The sequence below is a fragment of the Pseudophryne corroboree genome, chromosome 2 (assembly GCF_028390025.1).
Source record: "Pseudophryne corroboree isolate aPseCor3 chromosome 2, aPseCor3.hap2, whole genome shotgun sequence".
Lineage (NCBI taxonomy): Eukaryota > Metazoa > Chordata > Amphibia > Anura > Myobatrachidae > Pseudophryne > Pseudophryne corroboree.
The window spans coordinates 385,446,830-385,471,515 of NC_086445.1; the positions used below are offsets into that span (position 1 = coordinate 385,446,830).

A 24,686-nucleotide genomic window follows, 5' to 3' on the forward strand; every position below is an offset into this window, starting at 1 on the left:
ATTTGCTTCCCAGTAACCACAAGGGCAGTGGTATCATTTAGCAATGGAAAATCCTTGTCAGAAACACCTAATATAGATACTGACAGGACAGCATGATCCCCCTCTCTTCAGATAAAATATCAGAGACATTATTGGATAGGTAGGAGGAAGCAGCCTGCTTAGATGCCTGAGCAATGTATGAGTTATATGCTACAATCTGTGAGGTCAAATTTTCCCACCCAAAGCGGAGTAACCATGGGGACATCAGTGACTGTAATGTTACAGGTGGTCCTATAAGGGGCATAAAGCGTTCAGAAAAAAAGAACCCAGTAGGATTGAGAACACAGCCCAGGTTGGCTTCTGATTGATTACAGGAGCTGCGGACTGACTGGGAGATTTATGAGATATAGGGGGACATTTACTAAACAGTGAAAAAAGTGGAGAAGTGAGCCAGTGGAGAAGTTGCCCCATCAACCAATCAGCAGCTCTGTATAATTTTATAGTATGCAAATTATAGATGTTACTTCAGTGCTGATTGGTTGCCATGGGCACTTCTTCACTGGCTCACTTCTCCGCTCTTATCACTGCTTAGTAAATGTCCCCCATAGTACACAGACCATCACACAAAACTTCCCCCTCAGTTAAATCCGTTGCGCATGCTCTGCAGGGTTGCAGAAGCATCCCCAGATTTACTACCCTACATGTTAAACATTATACACAAATGCAACAGAGAGTGGCTTAGTACAATTAAGCCAGACAGAGTACAATACCTGCGAATAAATCCGCTGGCATGTGACCGAGTACCCAGTCACAACACCTGCGAATAAATCCGGTATTATGTGACTGAGTACACAGTAGAATACACGCAATAGGTAAATACTGTGATGCACTATATATTGACCCAGTGAATTACATAGCAGATACAGGCACACACAGACACGTTTGCAATGGAGATAATTATTTTCATGACAATAAAATTGCATTGGATTATTATATGAACACATGTAAATATATATATATATATATATATATATATAAAGATGCGCGGTCTGAGACCGGATGTATATATCAGAATACTCGTATAATATATTCTGGCACAGGTACACTTGTTCTTAACTAATGCTGTCTTAATAGTGACATGTAGAATACTTAAGTGTTTGTAAAACCCCGGCGCTGATGTACAGGCGGGTTTACAAAGGAGACCTTGCCCTACAGTCTCGGAGACCAGTCGCATCTATTTTAGAAAATGGCTCCCAGCTTCTCAGTCAGGGAGTGAGGGAGAGTGTGAGGCAGCTCCAGAGCGGGAACACCAGCAGTAGATGGCACCTGGAGCTGGGGGTGGGGATATAGGTCAAGCGCCTTACCCCCTATGCTGGTCCCCACCACCTGGTACTATGGAGCCTTATTAAAATGGATATTTAAGTATCCGACCTGTGATCCCATGCCCTGGTGGATATAGTGGGGTCCCTGCACGGCCACAGTGTCCACGCCAGCATCGCGGTCGTCTCCTTAGACCGCGACCGGACTGCGATTTACCGGCGGATCCCACCTGGGGGACCCTCTTACCTCCTCCCTGATGTGCAGCCATGCGATCCAGGAGAGCGGCAGCGGCGGTGTGCCTAAAAACTGGTGCGTCTCCGCTGCAAGTACCCGGGAACCAGGCCGTGGGAGTATGCAGTGCCGCTGAGGGAGGTGATGGAGCAGCAGCACAGCATGTCAAGATGACATAGAAAGTGCTGCGGCCCCAAAGTCTTCTGAAAAAGCTCTTTTCTGGGCTGCTTAATGTTAGTTGACCTGCACTGCAGGCACTAACTTACAAACTGAGCTCCAGTGCCTGGAGGCGGGGCTATAGAGGAAGCAGTGCAGTGCACCTTGAGAACAGTCAAAGCTTTAGCCTGTTGGTGCCTCGGATCAAGATCCAACTCTACACCCCAATGTTATTCCCTGTGGAATACCAGTGCACCCAGCTGCAGAAATATATTTAATAGAACTGAAATTGTCACTATAATAAATGTAGCTTTGATGTATACTGCTTCTCAAAAATCAGTGAAATTGGGGCTTATAATATGTTTATATTGTATCTGCAGACCCCTGAAGAAGATGACAGTTGGAATGTTTCTTGCTGCTATGGCATTTGTGGTTGCTGCCATTATACAGCTACAGATTGATGTAAGTGATCATTGTTTCAGGTCTGTAAGGAATGGGAAAGAGGGGCTTGCAGTACTGTAAGTGGGTGTGGTATGGCTGACCGGCGTTTAGGAGACTGCCGGTCAGCATGCCGACGCCGAAGTGTCATATGTATTTATATGGGACTATGAAGGATAATCTCAATAGTAAAGGGCAGTGAAAAACATTTTAAGTACTTTAAGTCAAGAAATAATGAAATGCAGAAATAAATAGTATAAAATACCTCTACAATTTGGAAATCTAACATTTACTAATATATATTGCATGCTTATACAATTTCTTCTATAAAACAGTCGAATAATACATGATATTTATTTAGCTCTTTAGATATAAATTTTCTTTTAAAATGTAATTTTAGTATCATCCTTAAAGTGAAGCAGGTACTGTATCTATTTCATTGTTTTGTTTTGTCATATTTCATACATTTCATAGTTTTGATTTGTTTCATTTAAACAAAATATGCAAATACATTATGCCTACAATTAGTATAATACGTGTATTCTTTTCCACTATGTTTTCATGGTTTCAGCAATGTATAATTACATATCTACCACAGAGCCTGACTAATGACAGGGTGGTTGGTGCAGTCATCCAGGGGTCCCAACATGCGGCCCTGATCTACCAATGGTTTTGCCATCTCTAAAAGGCATAGATAACCATAAAAGAGTGTGTCATAAATAATAGCATTCAGATGAACTAGGGTGTGGCCTAATTTGTCAGGTTTTGCCACTGAGAATATTAGGAGGTATGCCAGTAGATATACACAGATGCTGCATATTACAGTTAAGCTTTCTAGTGTAGTATATTGTCTCTGTGGTGGCTGCCTGTGAGTGTGACATACCCTGGCTCAACCCCACATACTGTATTTAGCATAGTAATCAGGCACTGAAGTCTTGGGGAATATCGTCAAGAAAGGGGATTCCAAGTATACTGTAGTAATCTCTGGAATTGTGGGAACCGTGGGGAGAGGACTACATGGATCTGCTATTTGGAGGGATGGCATTTTACCCAAAACAAATCAGGAGACTGGGGTTCTCATTTAAGGAAACATAACAATAAGCCTATATTAAAGAAGTCTTTATGTTAAGGGTTAACATTAGCATTCAGAATGTATGTAAATATGTAAAAATCTATTTAAGATAACATTATGCTTTGTCTGTTTTTGTTTTTTTTTGCAATATATATTGAGATTTGATACTTCTTTAAGCTATTTCAAAATTAAAATTTGCAGTCGCAAAGTGCGATTAATGCGATGGCGGGGCAGCTATGTTTCCACAACACTGTATAACGGATTAGAACACAGAACAACAGTTTTAGTGCAGATGTGTTATGTGGAGTAATGTGTAGTTGTGGGTTTGTAGTCCTATGAAAATACATTTATGCTTTTGATAAATGTCTACTTTCTCTAACGTCCTAGTGGATGCTGGGGACTCCGAAAGGACCATGGGGAACAGCGGCTCCGCAGGAGACTGGGCACAAAGTAAAAGCTTTAGGACTAGCTGGTGTGCACTGGCTCCTCCCCCTATGACCCTCCTCCAAGCCTCAGTTAAGATTTTGTGCCCGAACGAGAAGGGTGCAGTCTAGGTGGCTCTCCTGAGCTGCTTAGAGTAAAAGTTTAAATAGGTTTTTTATTTTCAGTGAGACCTGCTGGCAACAGGCTCACTGCATCGAGGGACTTAGGGGAGAGAAACGAACTCACCTGCGTGCAGAGTGGATTGGGTTTCTTAGGCTACTGGACATTAGCTCCAGAGGGACGATCACAGGCCCAGCCATGGATGGGTCCCGGAGCCGCGCCGCCGGCCCCCTTACAGATGCTGAAGCAAGAAGAGGTCCATAAATCGGCGGCAGAAGACTTTCCTGTCTTCATAAGGTAGCGCACAGCACTGCAGCTGTGCGCCATTGCTCTCAGCACACTTCACACTCCGGTCACTGAGGGTGCAGGACGCTGGGGGGGGGCGTCCTGGGAAGCAATGAATTTACCTTAGTTGGCGAAAAATACATCACATATAGCTCCTGGGCTATATGGATGTATTTAACCCCTGCCAGTTTTCCAGAAAAAAAGCGGGAGAAGAGCCCGCCGTGAAGGGGGCGGGGCCTATCTCCTCAGCACACAGCGCCATTTTTCCCACACAGCTCCGCTGGTAGGAAGGCTCCCAGAATCTCCCCTGCATCCTGCAACTACAGAAACAGGGTAAAAAAGAGAGGGGGGCACTTATTTGGCAAAATAACAGATATAAGCAGCTATAAGGGATAGACACTTATTGTAAGGTTGTCCCTATACATATATAGCGCTCTGGTGTGTGCTGGCAAACTCTCCCTCTGTCTCCCCAAAGGGCTAAGTGGGTCCTGTCCTCTATCAGAGCATTCCCTGTGTGTGTGCTGGGTATCGGTACGTGTGTGTCGACATGTATGAGGAGGAAAATGATGTGGAGGCGGAGCAGAGTGTCTGTAACAGTGATGTCACCCCCTAGGGGGTCGACACCTGAGTGGATGTACTGTTGAAAATTACGTGACAGTGTCAGCTCTATATAAAAAAACAGTGGTTGACATGAGACAGCCGGCTACTCAGCTTGTGCCTGTCCAGACGTCTCATAGGCCGTCAGGCAGATGGCAGATACAGACGCCGACACGGATACTGACTCCTGTGTCGACGGTGAAGAGACAACCGTGATTTCCAGTAGGGCCACACGTTACATGATTGAGACAATGGAAAATGTTTTATACATTTCTGATAATACGAGTACCACCAAAAAAGGGGTATTATGTTCGGTGAGGGAAAAACTACCTGTAGTTTTCCTGAATCTGAGAAATAAAATGTGTGATGATGCGTGGGTTTCCCCCCGATAACAATTAATAATTTCTTAAAAAGTATTGGCTGCATACCCTTTCCCGCCAGAGGTTAGAATGCATTGGGAAACACCCCCTAGGGGGGATAAGGCGCTCACACGCTTGTAAGAACAAGGGCTCTACCCTCTCATGAGATGGCCGCCCTTAAGGATCCTGCTGATAGAAAGCAGGAGGGTATCCAAAAAAAGGTATTTACACACATACTGGTGTTATACTGCGACCAGCTATCGCCTCAGCCTGGAGGTGCAGTGCTGGGTTGGCATGGTCGGATTCCCTGACTGGAAATATTGATATCCTAGATAAGGATAGTATATTATTGCCTATAGAGCATTTAAAAGATGCATCTCTATATATGCATGATGCACAGCGGAATAATTGCCGACTGGCATCAAGTATAAGTGCGTTGTCCAATTCTACCAGTAAAATGGTCAGGTGATGCGGATTCCAAACGTCATTTGGAAGTATTGCCTTTGAAAGGGGACATTTGGGGTCGGTCTTTTAGACCTGGTGGCCACGGCAACAGGTGGGAAATCCACGTTTGTACCCCAGGTCGCCTCTCAAAATAAGACGCCGTATTATCAGGCGCAGTCCTTTGTTGGCAAGCGGACAAAAGGTTCCTCTTTTCTGCTCGTGACAGAGGGAGAGGAAAAAGGCTGCAGAGATCAGCCAGTTCCCAGGAACAGAAACCCTTTCCAGCCTCTGCCAAGCCCTCAGTATGACGCTAGGGCTTTACAAGCTCAGGCACGGTGGGGGCCCGTTCTCAATGAATTTCAGTGCGCAGTGGGCTCACTCGCAAGTAGACCCCTGGATCCTTCAGGTAATATCTCAGGGGTACATATTGGAATTCGAGACGTCTCCCCCTCGCCGTTTCCAAAAGTCGACTTTACCGACGTCTCCCTCTGACAGGGAGGCAGTTTTGGAAGCCATTCACAAGCTGTATTCCCAGCAGGTGATAATCAAGGTACCCCTCCTGCAACAGGGAACGGGGTATTATTCCACACTATTGTGGTACCGAAGCCAGACGGCTCGGTGAGACCGATTCTAAAATCTAAAATCTTTGAACACTTACATACAGAGGTTCAAATTCAAGATTGAGTCACTCAGAGCAGTGATTGCGAACCTGGAAGAAGGGGACTACATGATGTCTCGGGACATCAAGGATGCTTACCTTCATGTCAAAATTTACCCTTCTCACCAAGGGTACCTCAGGTTTATGGTACAGAACTGTCACTATCAGTTCAGACGCTGCCGTAGGGATGGTCCACGGCACCCCGGGTCTTTACCAAGGTAATGGCCGAAATGATGATGTTCCTTCGAAGGAAGGGAATTTTAGTTATCCCTTACTTGGACGATTCCCTGATAAGGGTAAGATCCAGGGAACAGTTGGAGGTCGGTGTAGCACTATCTCAGATAGTGTTGCGGCAGCACGATTGGATTCTCAATATTCCAAAATCGCAGCTCGTTCCGTCGACGTGTCTTCTGTTCCTAGGGATGATCCTGGACACAGTCCAGAAAAAGGTGTTTCTCCCGGAGGAGAAAGCCAGGGAGTTATCCGAGCTAGTCAGGAACCTCCTCAAACCGAGCCAAGTCTCAGTGCATCAATGCACAAGGGTTCTGGGTAAAATGGGGGCTTCCTACGAAGCAATCCCATTTGGCAGATTCCACGCAAGAACTTTCCAGTGGGACCTGCTGGACAAATGGTCCGGGTCGCATCTTCAGATGCATCAGCGGATAACCCTGTCACCAAGGACAAGGGTGTCCCTCCTGTGGTGGTTGCAGAGTGCTCATCTTCTAGAGGGCCGCAGATTCGGCATTCAGGACTGGGTCCTGGTAACCACGGATGCCAGCCTGCGAGGCTGGGGAGCAGTCACACAGGGAAGGAATATCCAGGACTTATGGTCAAGCCTGGAGACATCACTTCACATAAATATCCTGAAGCTAAGGGACATTTACAATGCTCTAAGCTTAGCAAGACCTTTGCTTCAAGGACAGCCGGTGTTGATCCAGTCGGACAACATCACGGCAGTCACCCACGTAAACAGACAGGGTGGCACAAGAAGCAGAAGGGCAATGACAGAAGCTGCAAGGATTCTTCGCTGGACGGAAAATCATGGGATAGCACTGTCAGCAGTATTCATTCCGGGAGTGGACAACTGGGAAGCAGACTTCTTCAGCACGACCTCCACCTGGGGAGAGTGGGGACTTCACCCAGAAGTCTTCCACAGGATTATAAACCGTTGGGAAAAACTCGACAGGTATTGCGCCAGGTCCAGGGACCCTCAGGCAATAGCTGTAGACGCTCTGGTAACACCGTGGGTGTACCAGTCAGGGTATGTGTTTCCTCCTCTGCCTCTCATACCCAAGGTACTGAGATTGATAAGATGGTGAGGAGTAAGCACTATATTCGTGGCTCCAGATTGGCCAAGAAGGACTTGGTAACCGGAACTTCAAGAGATGCTCACGGAGGATCCGTGGCCTCTACCTCTAAGAAGGGACCTGCTCCAGCAAGGACCCTGTCTGTTCCAAGACTTACCGCGGCTGCGTTTGACGGCATGGCGGTTGAACGCCGGATCCTGAAGGAAAAAGGGCATTCCGGATGAAGTCATCCCTATCCTGATCAAAGCCAGGAAGGATGTAACCGCAAAAACATTATCACCGCAATTGGCGAAAATATGTTGCGTGGTGCGAGGCCAGTAAGGCCCGACGGTGGAAATTCGACTGGGTCGATTCCTACATTTCCTGCAAACAGGAGTGTCTATGGGCCTGAAATTGGGGTCCATTAAGGTTCAAATTTCGGCCCTGTCAATTTTCTTCCAAAAAGAACTAGCTTCAGTCCCTGAAGTTCAGACGTTTGTAAAAGGGGTACTGCATATACAGCCTCCTTTTGTGCCTCCAGTGGCACTTGGGATCTCAATGTAGTTTTTTTTTTTTTGGATTCCAAAAGTCACATTGGTTTGAACCACTTAAATTTGTGGAGTTAAAATATCTCACATGGAAAGTGGTCATGCTGTTGGCCCTGGCCTGGGCCAGGCGCGTGTCAGAATTGGCGGCTTTATCCTGTAAAAGCCCTTATCTGATTTTCCATTCGGACAGGGCGGAATTGAGGACTCGTCCTCAATTTCTCCCTAAGGTGTTTTCAGCATTTCACTTAAACCAACCTATTGTGGTGCCTGCGGCTACTAGGGACTTGGAGGATTCCAAGTTGCTGGACGTAGTCAGGGCCCTGGAAATATATGTTTCCAGGATGGCTGGAGTCAGAAAATCTGACTCGCTGTTTATCCTGTATGCACCCAACAAGCTGGGTGCTCCTGCTTCTAAGCAGACGATTGCTCGTTGGATTTGCAGTACAATTCAGCTTGCACATTCTGTGGCAGGCCTGCCACAGCCAAAATCTGTAAAAGCCCATTCCACACGGAAAGTGGGCTCATCTGGGGCGGCTGCCCGAGGGGTCTCGGCTTTACAACTTTGCCGAGCAGCTACTTGGTCAGGGGCAAACACGTTTGCTAAATTCTACAAATTTGATACCCTGGCTGAGGAGGACCTGGAGTTCTCTCATTCGGTGCTGCAGAGTCATCCGCACTCTCCCGCCCGTTTGGGAGCTTTGGTATAATCCCCATGGTCCTTTCGGAGTCCCCAGCATCCACTAGGACGTTAGAGAAAATAAGAATTTACTTACCGATAATTCTATTTCTCATAGTCCGTAGTGGATGCTGGGCGCCCATCCCAAGTGCGGATTGTCTGCATTACTTGTACATAGTTATTGTTACAAAAATCGGGTTATTGTTGTTGTGAGCCATCTTTTCAGAGGCTCCTTCTGTTATCATGCTGTTAACTGGGTTCAGATCACAAGTTGTACGGTGTGATTGGTGTGGCTGGTAATGAGTCTTACCCGGGATTCAAAATCCTTCCTTATTGTGTACGCTCGTCCGGGCACAGTATCCTAACTGAGGCTTGGAGGAGGGTCATAGGGGGAGGAGCCAGTGCACACCAGCTAGTCCTAAAGCTTTTACTTTGTGCCCAGTCTCCTGCGGAGCCGCTGTTCCCCATGGTCCTTTCGGAGTCCCCAGCATCCACTACGGACTATGAGAAATAGAATTATCGGTAAGTAAATTCTTATTTTTAGGTTATTATTTTATTAAGCATATTCTAGGAGCTATGGAAATATTTGTTACAGGGTGAAATGCCTTATTGCTGCTGAAAATAGGGGCTCTAAGCCACAATAGGGCTTCTCCCAATATACCCAAGGTATATGCTGGCAATACCACTGGAACCTCAATACAGTTATGCCCTCATATTTAACAAAATTGTCCCCTACACCTCTAACACCTTTCACTTCATCCCTCCCTATAACACACTTATTATCCTCTACCCTTCCGCATACAATATCTTTAAGATTAAGATTGATGTGGTCACTGTGGGGGAGCAAGCAAATCACATTTTTTTGGCCACGTGCCTGGGACACAGTGCCACAATCTGTGACATCATGGCAGGGAGCTATGATGATTTTCAGGGAATTACACCATCATGCCCCCGTCATGTCCATTTTACTAAGAAGTGGGTGGGATGGGATTTGTGTTGGCAGGGGTGCCCTTACCTCAGGCTCGGACTGGCCCATAGGGGTACAGGGGAAACCACCGGTAGGCCCCAATGCCTGGGGGCCCACCCTCTCAATTATACATTATGAATATGTTACATTATACTGCACAGGACTATGGTGTATTTTCTACAGTGCATTGCTGTTATTAATCTGGTACATTATCATGCATGCACTAGCAGTATTTACTATATATATAATTTATCAAGGGGCCCAGACCATTCACTAATGGTTTTCAAGCCTCTAAGAATGGGCCCCTACCACTGTATTTCCCCGGTGGGCCCTTCATGCCCCAGTCCAACACTGCTTATCTGTAACACATTTCTTACCTCCACCCATTCCCCTTTAACACATTTATCCTTCCCTGGCTTCTAACACATTATTTCCCCCCAGGCCTTACCTGTAGCGCATATCTGCCCTCAGTCATCACCTGAAGCACATTCTCTACCCACCTGTCCTATACAGTAGTGTGGATCAGGAGACAGACAGCATTAGTGAAACATAAGTTACATAGTATCTGAGGTTGAAAAAAGACAATTGTCCATCGAGTTCAACCTATTTGTGGTCTCCTATGCATGATGATTTGACTAAAATTTCTGACTGATGCTGCTGTCAGCCGTTACATTTTATCCCTATTTATAGTAACTATAATGCATGACTATGCACCATACCCCTGGATATCCTTATCCATTAGGAATTTATCTAACCCATTCTTAAAGGTGTTGACAGATTCCGCCATTACAACTCCCTCGGGCAGGGAATTCCAAACACGTATTGTCCTTACCGTGAAAAAGCCTTTACGCCGTATTGTGCGGAATCTCCTCTCCTCTAACCTGAGCGAGTGTCCACGAGTCCTCTGTGTTGATCTAACCAAAAACAGGTCCCGCGCAAGCTCTGTGTATTGTCCCGTTATATATTTGTAGATGTTGATCATATCCCCTCTTAGTCTCCGCTTTTCCAATGTAAACATGCCTAGTCTTTCAAGCCTTTCCTTGTATTCCATCGTCTCCATGCCCTTAATTAGTTTGGTCACCCTCCTCTGTACCTTTTCAAGCTCCAGGATATCCTTTTTGTAGTACGGTGCCCAGAATTGTACACAGTATTCAAGGTGAGGCCTCACTAGTGATTTATATAACGGGAGTATAATACTCTCGTCCCTAGCATCAATACCCCGTTTTATGCATGCTAATATCTTATTAGCCTTCTTTGCTGCAGTCCTACTTTGGGTACTACTGCTTAGCTTGCTATCTATGAGGACACCTAAGTCCTTTTCCAGTACAGAATCCCCTAATTTTACCCCATTTAGTAGGTAGGTGTAATTTATGTTCTTGTTACCACAGTGCATTACCTTACACTTGTCTGTGTTGAAGCGCATTCTCCATTTGGCTGCTCATGCTTCTAATTTAACTAAGTCGTTCTGAAGAGACTCGGCATTCTCCTCTGTATTTATAGCCTTACACAATTTGGTATCATCTGCAAAAATTGACACCATGCTCTCTAGACCTTCTGTTAGGTCGTTAATGAAAATATTGAACAATAGCGGTCCTAATACTGAGCCTTGCGGCACACCACTTAGCACTTCAGTCCAAGTTGAAAAAGATCCATTAACCACAACGCGCTGCTTCCTATTATCTAACCAGTTTTTGACCCAAGTGCATATTGTGCTTCCTAGCCCTGATTCTTGTAGCTTGTAGAATAGTCTCATGTGTGGTACAGTATCAAACGCTTTGACAAAGTCTAAAAAGATTACATCCACGTCTTTACCCTGATCTAGGTTTGCGCTTACTGTTTCATAAAAGCCAAGTAAGTTGGTTTGACAGGATCTGTCCTTCATAAACCCATGTTGATTCCTTTTAATGACCTTATTGGTTTCAAGGAACTTCTGAATACTATCTCTTAGAATACCTTCCAATACTTTCCCCACTATAGATGTAAGACTAACTGGTGTATAATTACCTGGTTCAGCTTTCCTTCCCTTTTTGAATATAGGCACTACTTCCACTATACGCCAGTCTTTGGGAACCATACCTGATATAACTGAATCCTTAAAGATCAAAGATAGCGGTTTTGCCAGTTCAGAGTGAAGCTCCATTAGAACCCTTGGATGAATACCATCGGGCCCTGGTGATTTGTTAATCTTTAAATGTTTTAATCGGTCACAGACTACTTCCTCGCTTAAATAAGTACCTATCAGTGTGATATTCTCATTATTGAGATTGTGCGTTAGTCCCTGAATTGGGTCCTCACGAGTGAATACTGTTGAAAAAAACTCATTTAGTGTGTCCGCTATGTCATTATCATTTTTGCTTAAGACTCCCAACTTGTCTTTTAAAGGGCCTATACTCTCCTTCTTTAATCTCTTGCTATTAATGTATTTAAAGAATTTTTTGGGATTCGCTTTGCTTCCCTTTGCTACTAGTTTTTCAGTTTCTACTTTAGCCGCAATTATTTCCTTTTTGCAAATTTTGTTACATTCCTTATAGTGCTGAAATGACTCTGCTTCCCCGTCAGATTTGTATTTTTTAAATGCTCGCCTTTTCTTCCCCATAAGTTCCTTAATCTTTTTGTTAAGCCACATCGGTTTATGATTTTTATTCCTTTTTTTGCTACTCATAGGAATACATTTGAGTGTATTTTTAGCTAGCAGGAATTTTAGTACCTCCCATTTCTCCGTAGTATTTTTTCCTAAAAACAAACCTTCCCATTCAATATCCCTGAAAAATACCCTCATCTTTTCAAAATTTGCTTTGCTAAAGTTTAAAGTCCTAGTTGAGCCAGTATAGGGCTGTTTATAGAAACTGATATTGAATCTGACCATATTGTGGTCGCTGTTTCCTATGGGTTCCCCTACTATAATACCAGATACCAAATCCCAATTGTTTGTTAATACCAGGTCTAAGATTGCATTGTACCTAGTTGGTTCCTCAATTAGTTGGACTAAGTAGTTATCATTAAGTGTGTTTAAAAACATATTGCCCCTAGCAGTATCTAACAGCTTGGGCAGTTGTTTGACTGCCCTGCTCAAACTCTGTCTATTGGAAAAGTCTGGCTCATGGAAGTAGAGTAGGATTCTTTAAGCAGCTTTGCTTAAGGGGCATAAGATAAAGTTAGCGGAAGAGCTTATGGCTCAGTCTGCTTGACCTGCTGGAATAAATGCAGGATTTCCAGTGTGGTCTCCAAATGCTTGAATTTAGAACAAAAAATAAAAATGTAAAAAAAGCATACAGTTAGTGTTACTCTCCCATTGCTTCACATCACTCAACAGCCAAGAAACACATTAGTAACTTTCTGCATTTTCTTTTTTTTCCCAAAGCCACAAAAAACACTATGTCCAAGCCACAGTTCACAGTTCAAACAGATCCTCCACAAAACTGGGTAATAGGGTGCAGAAAGTGCAATACACACAATACCTGGGAGCTTCCTAGAAGCTGTCTTCTCATTTTTATACTACAGAACTGTTGTGACTTTAGAGTATGAGGGTTGTTGGTCCTCAGGACAGCCCTGTCTGGGATATAAAGAGTAAGCTATGTACAGCTTGGCCTGGTGGAAGGTTGCCTATGGTAACCTGGAGAAAGAGCCTTTTATCTGGGGCTGTCAAATGAACAAAGGAACACTGGGAAATATGGCTTCATTGTACAGCTCCTGGGGCTCTGGAGAGAGGAGCTCATCATGTGTTATAGTTACAAACATGTTTCTAAAACAGGTTTTAGAAATCAACATAATATCTATCTAAATGTAATTCTATTTGTATTTTAGGAATATTGTATTGAGTTTGCATAGCTTATTTATACCACTTTCAGACTGACAAGAGCCTGGTCACACCTGGGAATGTGTACACGGGTGCTATCCAGGTGCGACCTGTTTCTTTCCGACTGTGTCATGACTACTTGAAACTCTCCCACTAAAACGCTACAGCCGTTTTCACTTCTGTAAATAAAAATACTATTCACCATAGTAACCAGACTGTAATATTAAAACTAACATTGTATTCTCTCTCCAGAAAACTCTGCCAAAATTTCCATCCAGTAGTGAAATAGACATCAAAGTCATAAATATAGGAACTGAAAATGTTAGTATTTCTTATGGAGAATATATGCAACCTCCTGCCAATGTTTCCCTATCATTGGAACATTTACAGGTAAAGTATTTTCATTATGTTTTAGAGATATGACATTAGCAATCAATTGGATAATGTTAAGGTGGGTACACACTAGGTGATACACTCCATGAGTGATATTGCCTAGTGTTTCTCTTCCCCTTCCGGGCTGCCGACATAATGCATACACACTATGCAATATCGCACAGTGAGGTCATACTGTGGCTGGCCTGAACATGCAGCTCCTGACGATATAGTCACATTGAGCTGCATGTACAGCCAACAACAGGGGTCGTTAAGGTCGTTAATGACCCATGGAGCGCGTATCGGGCATCTCTAGCAGTATACACCTTGGGTGATATTGTAAACAATATCGCCCAGGAGGATAAAAATGAGCGATAGTGTTGACAATATTGCCCAGTGTGTATGCACCTTAAGACCAATGTCATAACCATTCAAGAAGATAAAATAAAGGTTTGGTGGCTCCGGCTTCCAGGCTCTGTCTGTACTGAATAAGATTTTAGATTATGTCCAGTGGGGATGGAAGAAATTAATTCTATACAGGGAAGCTATTCACAAAACCTTTGGTGATACAGATAGATCATCTACTCTAAGTGCAAAAGCATATGCTGGTGCTATATAAGTACATGTCAATAAATGTTATGATTGAGCAAGAGGATATGGCTTCTCTCAAAAGCCTTTGTAAATAATCACATAGCACACCTCAGCCTTCTGCTTTTATACTGTACATTACTAAACAGCTGTGGCCAAACCGTGTTTGTAGTGTAGACTGTAGAACTGGAATATTGCAGAAAACATTGGATCTGGTAGGCAGAGGTAGCATCTGCCTTGATTGTAATTATGGTTGTGAGAGCACTGACTATCATTTTTCATCATGATGTTTAAAACAAACCATCCCCAGGACATAGATTTCCTTATTTTTCCATGAATTATTCAATATGCTTAGGACCATTAGGAAACCCACAAGGATATCGTATAAGGTCTACAGTTCAGTATTTTGCCGTGAGATTCAGGACACTCTGTTCTGCCACTGACTCAGATCACCTTGTCCTCCCACTAACTCTTACCACCCTGTCCTGCCACTGATTTAGAATATATTGCCCTGCCACTGACTCTTACCAACCTGTCCTGCCACTGACTCGGCTCACCCTGTTCTGCCACTGACTCAGATCACCCTGTCCTGCCACTGACTCTTATCACCCTGTCCTGCCACTGATTTAGAATATATTGTCCTTCCACTGACTCTTACAACCCTGTCCTGCCACTGACTCGACTCACCCTGTTCTGCCACTGACTCAGATAACCCTGTCATGCTACTGACTCTTACCACCTTGTCCTGCCACTGATTTAGAATATCTTGTCCTGCCACTGACTCTTACCACCCTGTCCTGCCACTGATTTAAAATTTCTTGTACTGCCACTGACACTTAACACCCTGTCCTGCCACTGATTTAGAATATATTGTCCTTCCACTGACTCTTACCACCCTGTCCTGCCACTGACTCGACTCACCCTGTTCTGCCACTGACTCAGATCACCCTGTCCTGCTACTGACTCTTACCACCTTGTCCTGCCACTGATTTAGAATATCTTGTCCTGCCACTGACTCTTACCACCCTGTCCTGCCACTGATTTAAAATATCTTGTACTGCCACTGACTGGGATCATCCTGGCCTGCCACTGACTTGGCTCACCCTGTCCTGCCACTGATATAGAATATCTTGTCCTGCCACTGACTGGGACCACGCTGTTCTGCCACTGACTCGGACCACTCTGTTCTGCCACTTACTCCTACCACCCTGTCCTGCTACTGACTCAGAATACCTTGTCCTGCCCCTAATTATATGATGTCACAAGTCTTATTAAAATAACATTACACAATATATATAGTAAAACATATCAAGCATGACTATATAGGTTTTTAAAAAAAATCTATTTAATTGTTGTTTAGGCAAGTGACTATGAGAAGCTTCCGACTAACAGTTCCATCCATTTTACCTATGGAAATGTGACAAAAGAACTTCTTAATGATTTTCCTGGCAAGACTCGATACACATATATTGTAACAAATCAAGACAACTTGAGGACAGAATGGGTAAGTACTTCTTAGAATATTGTAGACTAGAATTAAGGGCACAATACTGTGCTTCAGTATATATGAATATTCTCCTTACTGTTACACTTGGTAAGTACAGGTTATTTGATGCAGAAAACCTGGAATAATCAAACTGGAAATAATTTTTGAAGAACAGGGTCCATACAGTAAATATGTATTGAGCATATTTTTTGTGGTGCATAGGACTCTATGTAAATTCATAGTCCACGTGCGAATCCAGTATGCCCACTTCTCCTCAGTGACAGGGAGCTGGGTGCTGCACTATAACATTCCGTGCAGCACTCGGTTCCTGTCATAGAGTGAGAGTCGGCAGTATACACTAGAGATGAGCGCCTGAAATTTTTCGGGTTTTGTGTTTTGGTTTTGGGTTCGGTTCCGCGGCCGTGTTTTGGGTTCGAACGCGTTTTGGCAAAACCTCACCGAATTTTTTTTGTCGGATTCGGGTGTGTTTTGGATTCGGGTGTTTTTTTCAAAAAACACTAAAAAACTGCTTAAATCATAGAATTTGGGGGTCATTTTGATCCCAAAGTATTATTAACCTCAAAAACCATAATTTACACTCATTTTCAGTCTATTCTGAATACCTCACACCTCACAATATTATTTTTAGTCCTAAAATTTGCACCGAGGTCGCTGTGTGAGTAAGATAAGCGACCCTAGTGGCCGACACAAACACCGGGCCCATCTAGGAGTGGCACTGCAGTGTCACGCAGGATGTCCCTTCCAAAAAACCCTCCCCAAACAGCACATGACGCAAAGAAAAAAAGAGGCGCAATGAGGTAGCTGTGTGAGTAAGATTAGCGACCCTAGTGGCCGACACAAACACCGGGCCCATCTAGGAGTGGCACTGCAGTGTCACGCAGGATGGCCCTTCCAAAAAACCCTCCCCAAACAGCACATGACGCAAAGAAAAAAAGAGGCGCAATGAGGTAGCTGTGTGAGTAAGATTAGCGACCCTAGTGGCCGACACAAACACCGGGCCCATCTAGGAGTGGCACTGCAGTGTCACGCAGGATGTCCCTTCCAAAAAACCCTCCCCAAACAGCACATGACGCAAAGAAAAAAAGAGGCGCAATGAGGTAGCTGTGTGAGTAAGATTAGCGACCCTAGTGGCCGACACAAACACCGGGCCCATCTAGGAGTGGCACTGCAGTGTCACGCAGGATGTCCCTTCCAAAAAACCCTCCCCAAACAGCACATGACGCAAAGAAAAAAAGAGGCGCAATGAGGTAGCTGACTGTGTGAGTAAGATTAGCGACCCTAGTGGCCGACACAAACACCGGGCCCATCTAGGAGTGGCACTGCAGTGTCACGCAGGATGTCCCTTCCAAAAAACCCTCCCCAATCAGCACATGATGCAAAGAAAAAGAAAAGAAAAAAGAGGTGCAAGATGGAATTGTCCTTGGGCCCTCCCACCCACCCTTATGTTGTATAAACAAAACAGGACATGCACACTTTAACCAACCCATCATTTCAGTGACAGGGTCTGCCACACGACTGTGACTGATATGACGGGTTGGTTTGGACCCCCCCCAAAAAAGAAGCAATTAATCTCTCCTTGCACAAACTGGCTCTACAGAGGCAAGATGTCCACCTCATCTTCACCCTCCGATATATCACCGTGTACATCCCCCTCCTCACAGATTATCAATTCGTCCCCACTGGAATCCACCATCTCAGCTCCCTGTGTACTTTGTGGAGGCAATTGCTGCTGGTCAATGTCTCCGCGGAGGAATTGATTATAATTCATTTTAATGAACATCATCTTCTCCACATTTTCTGGATGTAACCTCGTACGCCGATTGCTGACAAGGTGAGCGGCGGCACTAAACACTCTTTCGGAGTACACACTTGTGGGAGGGCAACTTAGGTAGAATAAAGCCAGTTTGTGCAAGGGCCTCCAAATTGCCTCTTTTTCCTGCCAGTATAAGTACGGACTGTGTGACGTGCCTACTTGGATGCGGTCACTCATATAATCCTCCACCATTCTATCAATGTTGAGAGAATCATATGCAGTGACAGTAGACGACATGTCCGTAATCGTTGTCAGGTCCTTCAGTCCGGACCAGATGTCAGCATCAGCAGTCGCTCCAGACTGCCCTGCATCACCGCCAGCGGGTGGGCTCGGAATTCTGAGCCTTTTCCTCGCACCCCCAGTTGCGGGAGAATGTGAAGGAGGAGATGTTGACAGGTCGCGTTCCGCTTGACTTGACAATTTTGTCACCAGCAGGTCTTTCAACCCCAGCAGACTTGTGTCTGCCGGAAAGAGAGATCCAAGGTAGGCTTTAAATCTAGGATCGAGCACGGTGGCCAAAATGTAGTGCTCTGATTTCAACAGATTGACCACCCGTGAATCCTTGTTAAGCGAATTAAGGGCTGCATCCACAAGTCCCACATGCCTAGCGGAATCGCTCCCTTTTAGCTCCTTCTTCAATGCCTCCAGATTCTTCTGCAAAAGCCTGATGAGGGGAATGACCTGACTCAGGCTGGCAGTGTCTGAACTGACTTCACGTGTGGCAAGTTCAAAGGGCATCAGAACCTTGCACAACGTTGAAATCATTCTCCACTGCACTTGAGACAGGTGCATTCCACCTCCTATATCGTGCTCAATTGTATAGGCTTGAATGGCCTTTTGCTGCTCCTCCAACCTCTGAAGCATATAGAGGGTTGAATTCCACCTCGTTACCACTTCTTGCTTCAGATGATGTCAGGGCAGGTTCAGTAGTTTTTGGTGGTGCTCCAGTCTTCTGTACGTGGTGCCTGTACGCCGAAAGTGTCCCGCAATTCTTCTGGCCACTGACAGCATCTCTTGCACGCCCCTGTCGTTTTTTAAAAAATTCTGCACCACCAAATTCAAGGTATGTGCAAAACATGGGACGTGCTGGAATTTGCCCATATTTAATGCACACACAATATTGCTGGCGTTGTCCGATGCCACAAATCCACAGGAGAGTCCAATTGGGGTAAGCCATTCCGCGATGATCTTCCTCAGTTGCCGTAAGAGGTTTTCAGCTGTGTGCGTATTCTGGAAAGCGGTGATACAAAGCGTAGCCTGCCTAGGAAAGAGTTGGCGTTTGCGAGATGCTGCTACTGGTGCCGCCGCTGCTGTTCTTGCGGCGGGAGTCCATACATCTACCCAGTGGGCTGTCACAGTCATATAGTCCTGACCCTGCCCTGCTCCACTTGTCCACATGTCCGTGGTTAAGTGGACATTGGGTACAACTGCATTTTTTAGGACACTGGTGAGTCTTTTTCTGACGTCCGTGTACATTCTCGGTATCGCCTGCCTAGAGAAGTGGAACCTAGATGGTATTTGGTAACGGGGGCACACTGCCTCAATAAATTGTCTAGTTCCCTGTGAACTAACGGCGGATACCGGACGCACGTCTAACACCAACATAGTTGTCAAGGCCTCAGTTATCCGCTTTGCAGTAGGATGACTGCTGTGATATTTCATCTTCCTCGCAAAGGACTGTTGAACAGTCAATTGCTTACTGGAAGTAGTACAAGTGGGCTTACGACTTCCCCTCTGGGATGACCATCGACTCCCAGCGGCAACAACAGCAGCGCCAGCAGCAGTAGGCGTTACACGCAAGGATGCATCGGAGGAATCCCAGGCAGGAGAGGACTCATCAGAATTGCCAGTGACATGGCCTGCAGGACTATTGGCATTCCTGGGGAAGGAGGAAATTGACACTGAGGGAGTTGGTGGGGTGGTTTGCGTGAGCTTGGTTACAAGAGGAAGGGATTTACTGGTCAGTGGACTGCTTCCGCTGTCACCCAAAGTTTTTGAACTTGTCACTGACTTATTATGAATGCGCTGCAGGTGACGTATAAGGGAGGATGTTCCGAGGTGGTTAACGTCCTTACCCCTACTTATTACAGCTTGACAAAGGGAACACACGGCTTGACACCTGTTGTCCGCATTTCTGGTGAAATACCTCCACACCTAGAGCTGATTTTTTTGGTATTTTCACCTGGCATGTCAACGGCCATATTCCTCCCACGGACAACAGGTGTCTCCCCGGGTGCCTGACTTAAACAAACCACCTCACCATCAGAATCCTCCTGGTCAATTTCCTCCCCAGCGCCAGCAACACCCATATCCTCCTCATCCTGGTGTACTTCAACACTGACATCTTCAATCTGACTATCAGGAACTGGACTGCGGGTGCTCCTTCCAGCACTTGCAGGGGGCGTGCAAATGGTGGAAGGCGCATGCTCTTCACGTCCAGTGTTGGGAAGGTCAGGCATCGCAACCGACACAATTGGACTCTCCTTGTGGATTTGGGATTTCGAAGAATGCACAGTTCTTTGCTGTGCTGCTTTTGCCAGCTTGAGTCTTTTCATTTTTCTAGCGAGAGGCTGAGTGCTTCCATCCTCATGTGAAGCTGAACCACTAGCCATGAACATAGGCCAGGGCCTCAGCCGTTCCTTGCCACTCCGTGTGGTAAATGGCATATTGGCAAGTTTACGCTTCTCCTCCGACAATTTTATTTTAGGTTTTGGAGTCCTTTTTTTTCTGATATTTGGTGTTTTGGATTTGACATGCTCTGTACTATGACATTGGGCATCGGCCTTGGCAGACGACGTTGCTGGCATTTCATCGTCTCGGCCATGACTAGTGGCAGCAGCTTCAGCACGAGGTGGAAGTGGATCTTGATCTTTCCCTAATTTTGGAACCTCAACATTTTTGTTCTCCATATTTTAATAGGCACAACTAAAAGGCACCTCAGGTAAACAATGGAGATGGATACTAGTATACAATTATGGACTGCCTGCCGACTGCAGACACAGAGGTAGCCACAGCCGTGAACTACCGTACTGTACTGTGTCTGCAGCTAATATAGACTGGTTGATAAAGAGAAGATGTCTATGTAACTATGTATGTATAAAGAAGACTGAAAAAAATCCACGGTTAGGTGGTATACAATTATGGACGGACTGCCTGCCGAGTGCAGACACAGAGGTAGCCACAGCCGTGAACTACCGTACTGTACTGTGTCTGCAGCTAATATAGACTGGTTGATAAAGAGAAGATGTCTATGTAACTATGTATGTATAAAGAAGAATGAAAAAAAACCACGGTTAGGTGGTATACAATTATGGACGGACTGCCTGCCGAGTGCAGACACAGAGGTAGCCACAGCCGTGAACTACCGTACTGTACTGTGTCTGCAGCTAATATAGACTGGTTGATAAAGAGAAGATGTCTATGTAACTATGTATGTATAAAGAAGAATGAAAAAAATCCACGGTTAGGTGGTATTACAATTATGGACGGACTGCCTGCCGAGTGCAGAGACACAGAGGTAGCCACAGCCGTGAACTACCGTACTGTGTCTGCTGCGACTGGATGATAAATGATATAAAAAATATATATATATCACTACTGCAGCCGGACAGGTATATATTATATATTATATAATGACGGACCTGCTGGACACTGTCTGTCAGCAGAATGAGTTTTATTTTTATAGAATAAAAAAAAAAAAAACACACAAGTGAAGTCACACGACGAGTGTTTAACTTTTTCAGGCAATCACAATATAAGTATACTACTAACTATACTGGTGGTCAGTGTGGTCAGGTCACTGGTCAGTCACACTGGCAGTGGCACTCCTGCAGCAAAAGTGTGCACTGTTTAATTTTAATATAATATGTACTCCTGGCTCCTGCTATAACCTATAACTGGCACTGCAGTAGTGCTCCCCAGTCTCCCCCACAATTATAAGCTGTGTGAGCTGAGCAGTCAGACAGATATATAATATATATAGATGATGCAGCACACTGGCCTGAGCCTGAGCAGTGCACACAGATATGGTATGTGACTGACTGAGTCACTGTGTGTATCGCTTTTTTCAGGCAGAGAACGGATATATTAAATAAACTGCACTGTGTGTCTGGTGGTCACTCACTATATAATATATTATGTACTCCTGGCTCCTGCTATAACCTATAACTGGCACTGCAGTAGTGCTCCCCAGTCTCCCCCACAATTATAAGCTGTGTGAGCTGAGCAGTCAGACAGATATATATAATATTATATATAGATAATAGATGATGCAGCACACTGGCCTGAGCCTGAGCAGTGCACACAGATATGGTATGTGACTGACTGAGTCACTGTGTGTATCGCTTTTTTCAGGCAGAGAACGGATATATTAAATAAACTGCACTGTGTGTCTGGTGGTCACTCACTATATAATATATTATGTACTCCTGGCTCCTGCTATAACCTATAACTGGCACTGCAGTAGTGCTCCCCAGTCTCCCCCACAATTATAAGCTGTGTGAGCTGAGCAGTCAGACAGATATATATAATATTATATATAGATAATAGATGATGCAGCACACTGGCCTGAGCCTGAGCAGTGCACACAGATATGGTATGTGACTGACTGAGTCACTGTGTGTATCGCTTTTTTCAGGCAGAGAACGGATATATTAAATAAACTGCACTGTGTGTCTGGTGGTCACTCACTATATAATATATTATGTACTCCTGGCTCCTGCTATAACCTATAACTGGCACTGCAGTAGTGCTCCCCAGTCTCCCCCACAATTATAAGCTGTGTGAGCTGAGCAGTCAGACAGATATATATAATATTATATATAGATAATAGATGATGCAGCACACTGGCCTGAGCCTGAGCAGTGCACACAGATATGGTATGTGACTGACTGAGTCACTGTGTGTATCGCTTTTTTCAGGCAGAGAACGGATATATTAAATAAACTGCACTGTGTGTCTGGTGGTCACTCACTATATAATATATTATGTACTCCTGGCTCCTGCTATAACCTATAACTGGCACTGCAGTAGTGCTCCCCAGTCTCCCCCACAATTATAAGCTGTGTGAGCTGAGCAGTCAGACAGATATATATAATATTATATATAGATAATAGATGATGCAGCACACTGGCCTGAGCCTGAGCAGTGCACACAGATATGGTATGTGACTGACTGAGTCACTGTGTGTATCGCTTTTTTCAGGCAGAGAACGGATATATTAAATAAACTGCACTGTGTGTCTGGTGGTCACTCACTATATAATATATTATGTACTCCTGGCTCCTGCTATAACCTATAACTGGCACTGCAGTAGTGCTCCCCAGTCTCCCCCACAATTATAAGCTGTGTGAGCTGAGCAGTCAGACAGATATATATAATATTATATATAGATAATAGATGATGCAGCACACTGGCCTGAGCCTGAGCAGTGCACACAGATATGGTATGTGACTGAGTCACTGTGTGCTGTGTATCGCTTTTTTCAGGCAGAGAACGGATTATAAAGTAAACTGCACTGTCCTCACTAGTAAACTCTCTCCACTCAGTCTCTACACTTCTACAGTAACAGTACTCCTCCTAGTCAGCTCCAGTAAATCTCTCTCAGTCTCTTATAATCTAAATGGAGAGGACGCCAGCCACGTCCTCTCCCTATCAATCTCAATGCACGTGTGAAAATGGCGGCGACGCGCGGCTCCTTATATAGAATCCGAGTCTCGCGATAGAATCCGAGCCTCGCGAGAATCCGACAGCGTCATGATGACGTTCGGGCGCGCTCAGGTTAACCGAGCAAGGCGGGAAGATCCGAGTCGCTCGGACCCGTGAAAAAAAACATGAAGTTCTGGCGGGTTCGGATTCAGAGAAACCGAACCCGCTCATCTCTAGTATACACTGTGCAGGCAGACTAGTCTACAGAGGCGGCCCGCATCTCCAGGAATGCTGGGCAGGCCCCCTTAGTGATGAATCCACGGTCGGCCCCCGAGGCCACATCCCCTTTCCAGGGATGTGCGCCAGGTCACCGCACCAAGTGTTAGGAACCTCAGTGATGCCCCAGTACAGAGGTGTGCCTTACGTTTCACAAATATTCTATGTTCATTGTTTATTATTTGCATAAAGATAGACCATTACACATAGTTTAAACTGATTGGAAAAATCAGGCATTTCTTCCACCAGTGTCGTAGAGTGTACAGTATTTCTGTTGTTTAAATGCCTAGAACCGTCCTACAAAATTGGGAAAGGTAAACATTTATACATGCACACTTCTTTCTCATTATTTAGGCATCATAATATGTATGTCATTTTGTCAGACCATAAGTCATTATCATACCATCATTGCTCTTGAAAATATATGTATTCTGCAAATACCGAAGGCGTGCATGTGCTTGAAAAGAGGTTAGAGCAGCGGTAACAGTGCTCCATCCAACTCGTCCTTCCCTGAGCGACACGTGACCTGCGAGTGGTACAGAAGGATAGTCACAAAGAAAGTCTATCTCACAGTATTGAAGAATGTGTCCCACTATCTTTCTGCACGTGGACCATCCAACATCTTGTATAAAATGTGCTATTTTGCAGATAAAATCTGTGAAGAAGCTTTGTAAAAATGGGGCCCATTGCAGAAATGCATAGTAGTACCTCCTTACACTGTTTCTCCAGCTCACAAATGAAACCAACAGTCATTTCTTTCTGAATACAGGTTAGGTCTACTACATCCAAAATCCAATATATGCAATATTCGGAAATATGGCATTTTTGGACAACATAGTGAAACCTTTGATTTGTGATGTACACAAACTTTGTTTAATACACACAATTATTGGAAAAAAAACCATTGTATACAGGTATTAATCCCTTCAGGCTGTGTGTATAAGGCATACAATATTATTAATTAAAATTAATTTTGTGTATGTATACAAATTTTGCTGCATGCACAAAATGATTACAAATATTGTATAAAATGACCCTCAGGCTATGCGTATAAGGTGCATATGAAACATAAATGCATTCTGTGCTTAGACTTGGGTCCCATTCCCAAAGATATCGCATTATGGTATGC

General features: G+C 44.7%; 1 protein-coding gene across 1 annotated transcript in view; it reads left to right on the forward strand.

Moving 5' to 3' along the window:
- Positions 1 to 24,686, forward strand: part of SLC15A1 (solute carrier family 15 member 1) — a 127,961-nt gene that overhangs the window by 76,536 nt on the left and 26,739 nt on the right. The window contains exons 16-18 of the mRNA XM_063950765.1: positions 2,067 to 2,148; positions 13,608 to 13,745; positions 15,676 to 15,819. Of these exons, the coding sequence (XP_063806835.1) occupies positions 2,067 to 2,148; positions 13,608 to 13,745; positions 15,676 to 15,819 (364 nt within the window). The remainder of the gene's footprint in view (positions 1 to 2,066; positions 2,149 to 13,607; positions 13,746 to 15,675; positions 15,820 to 24,686) is intronic.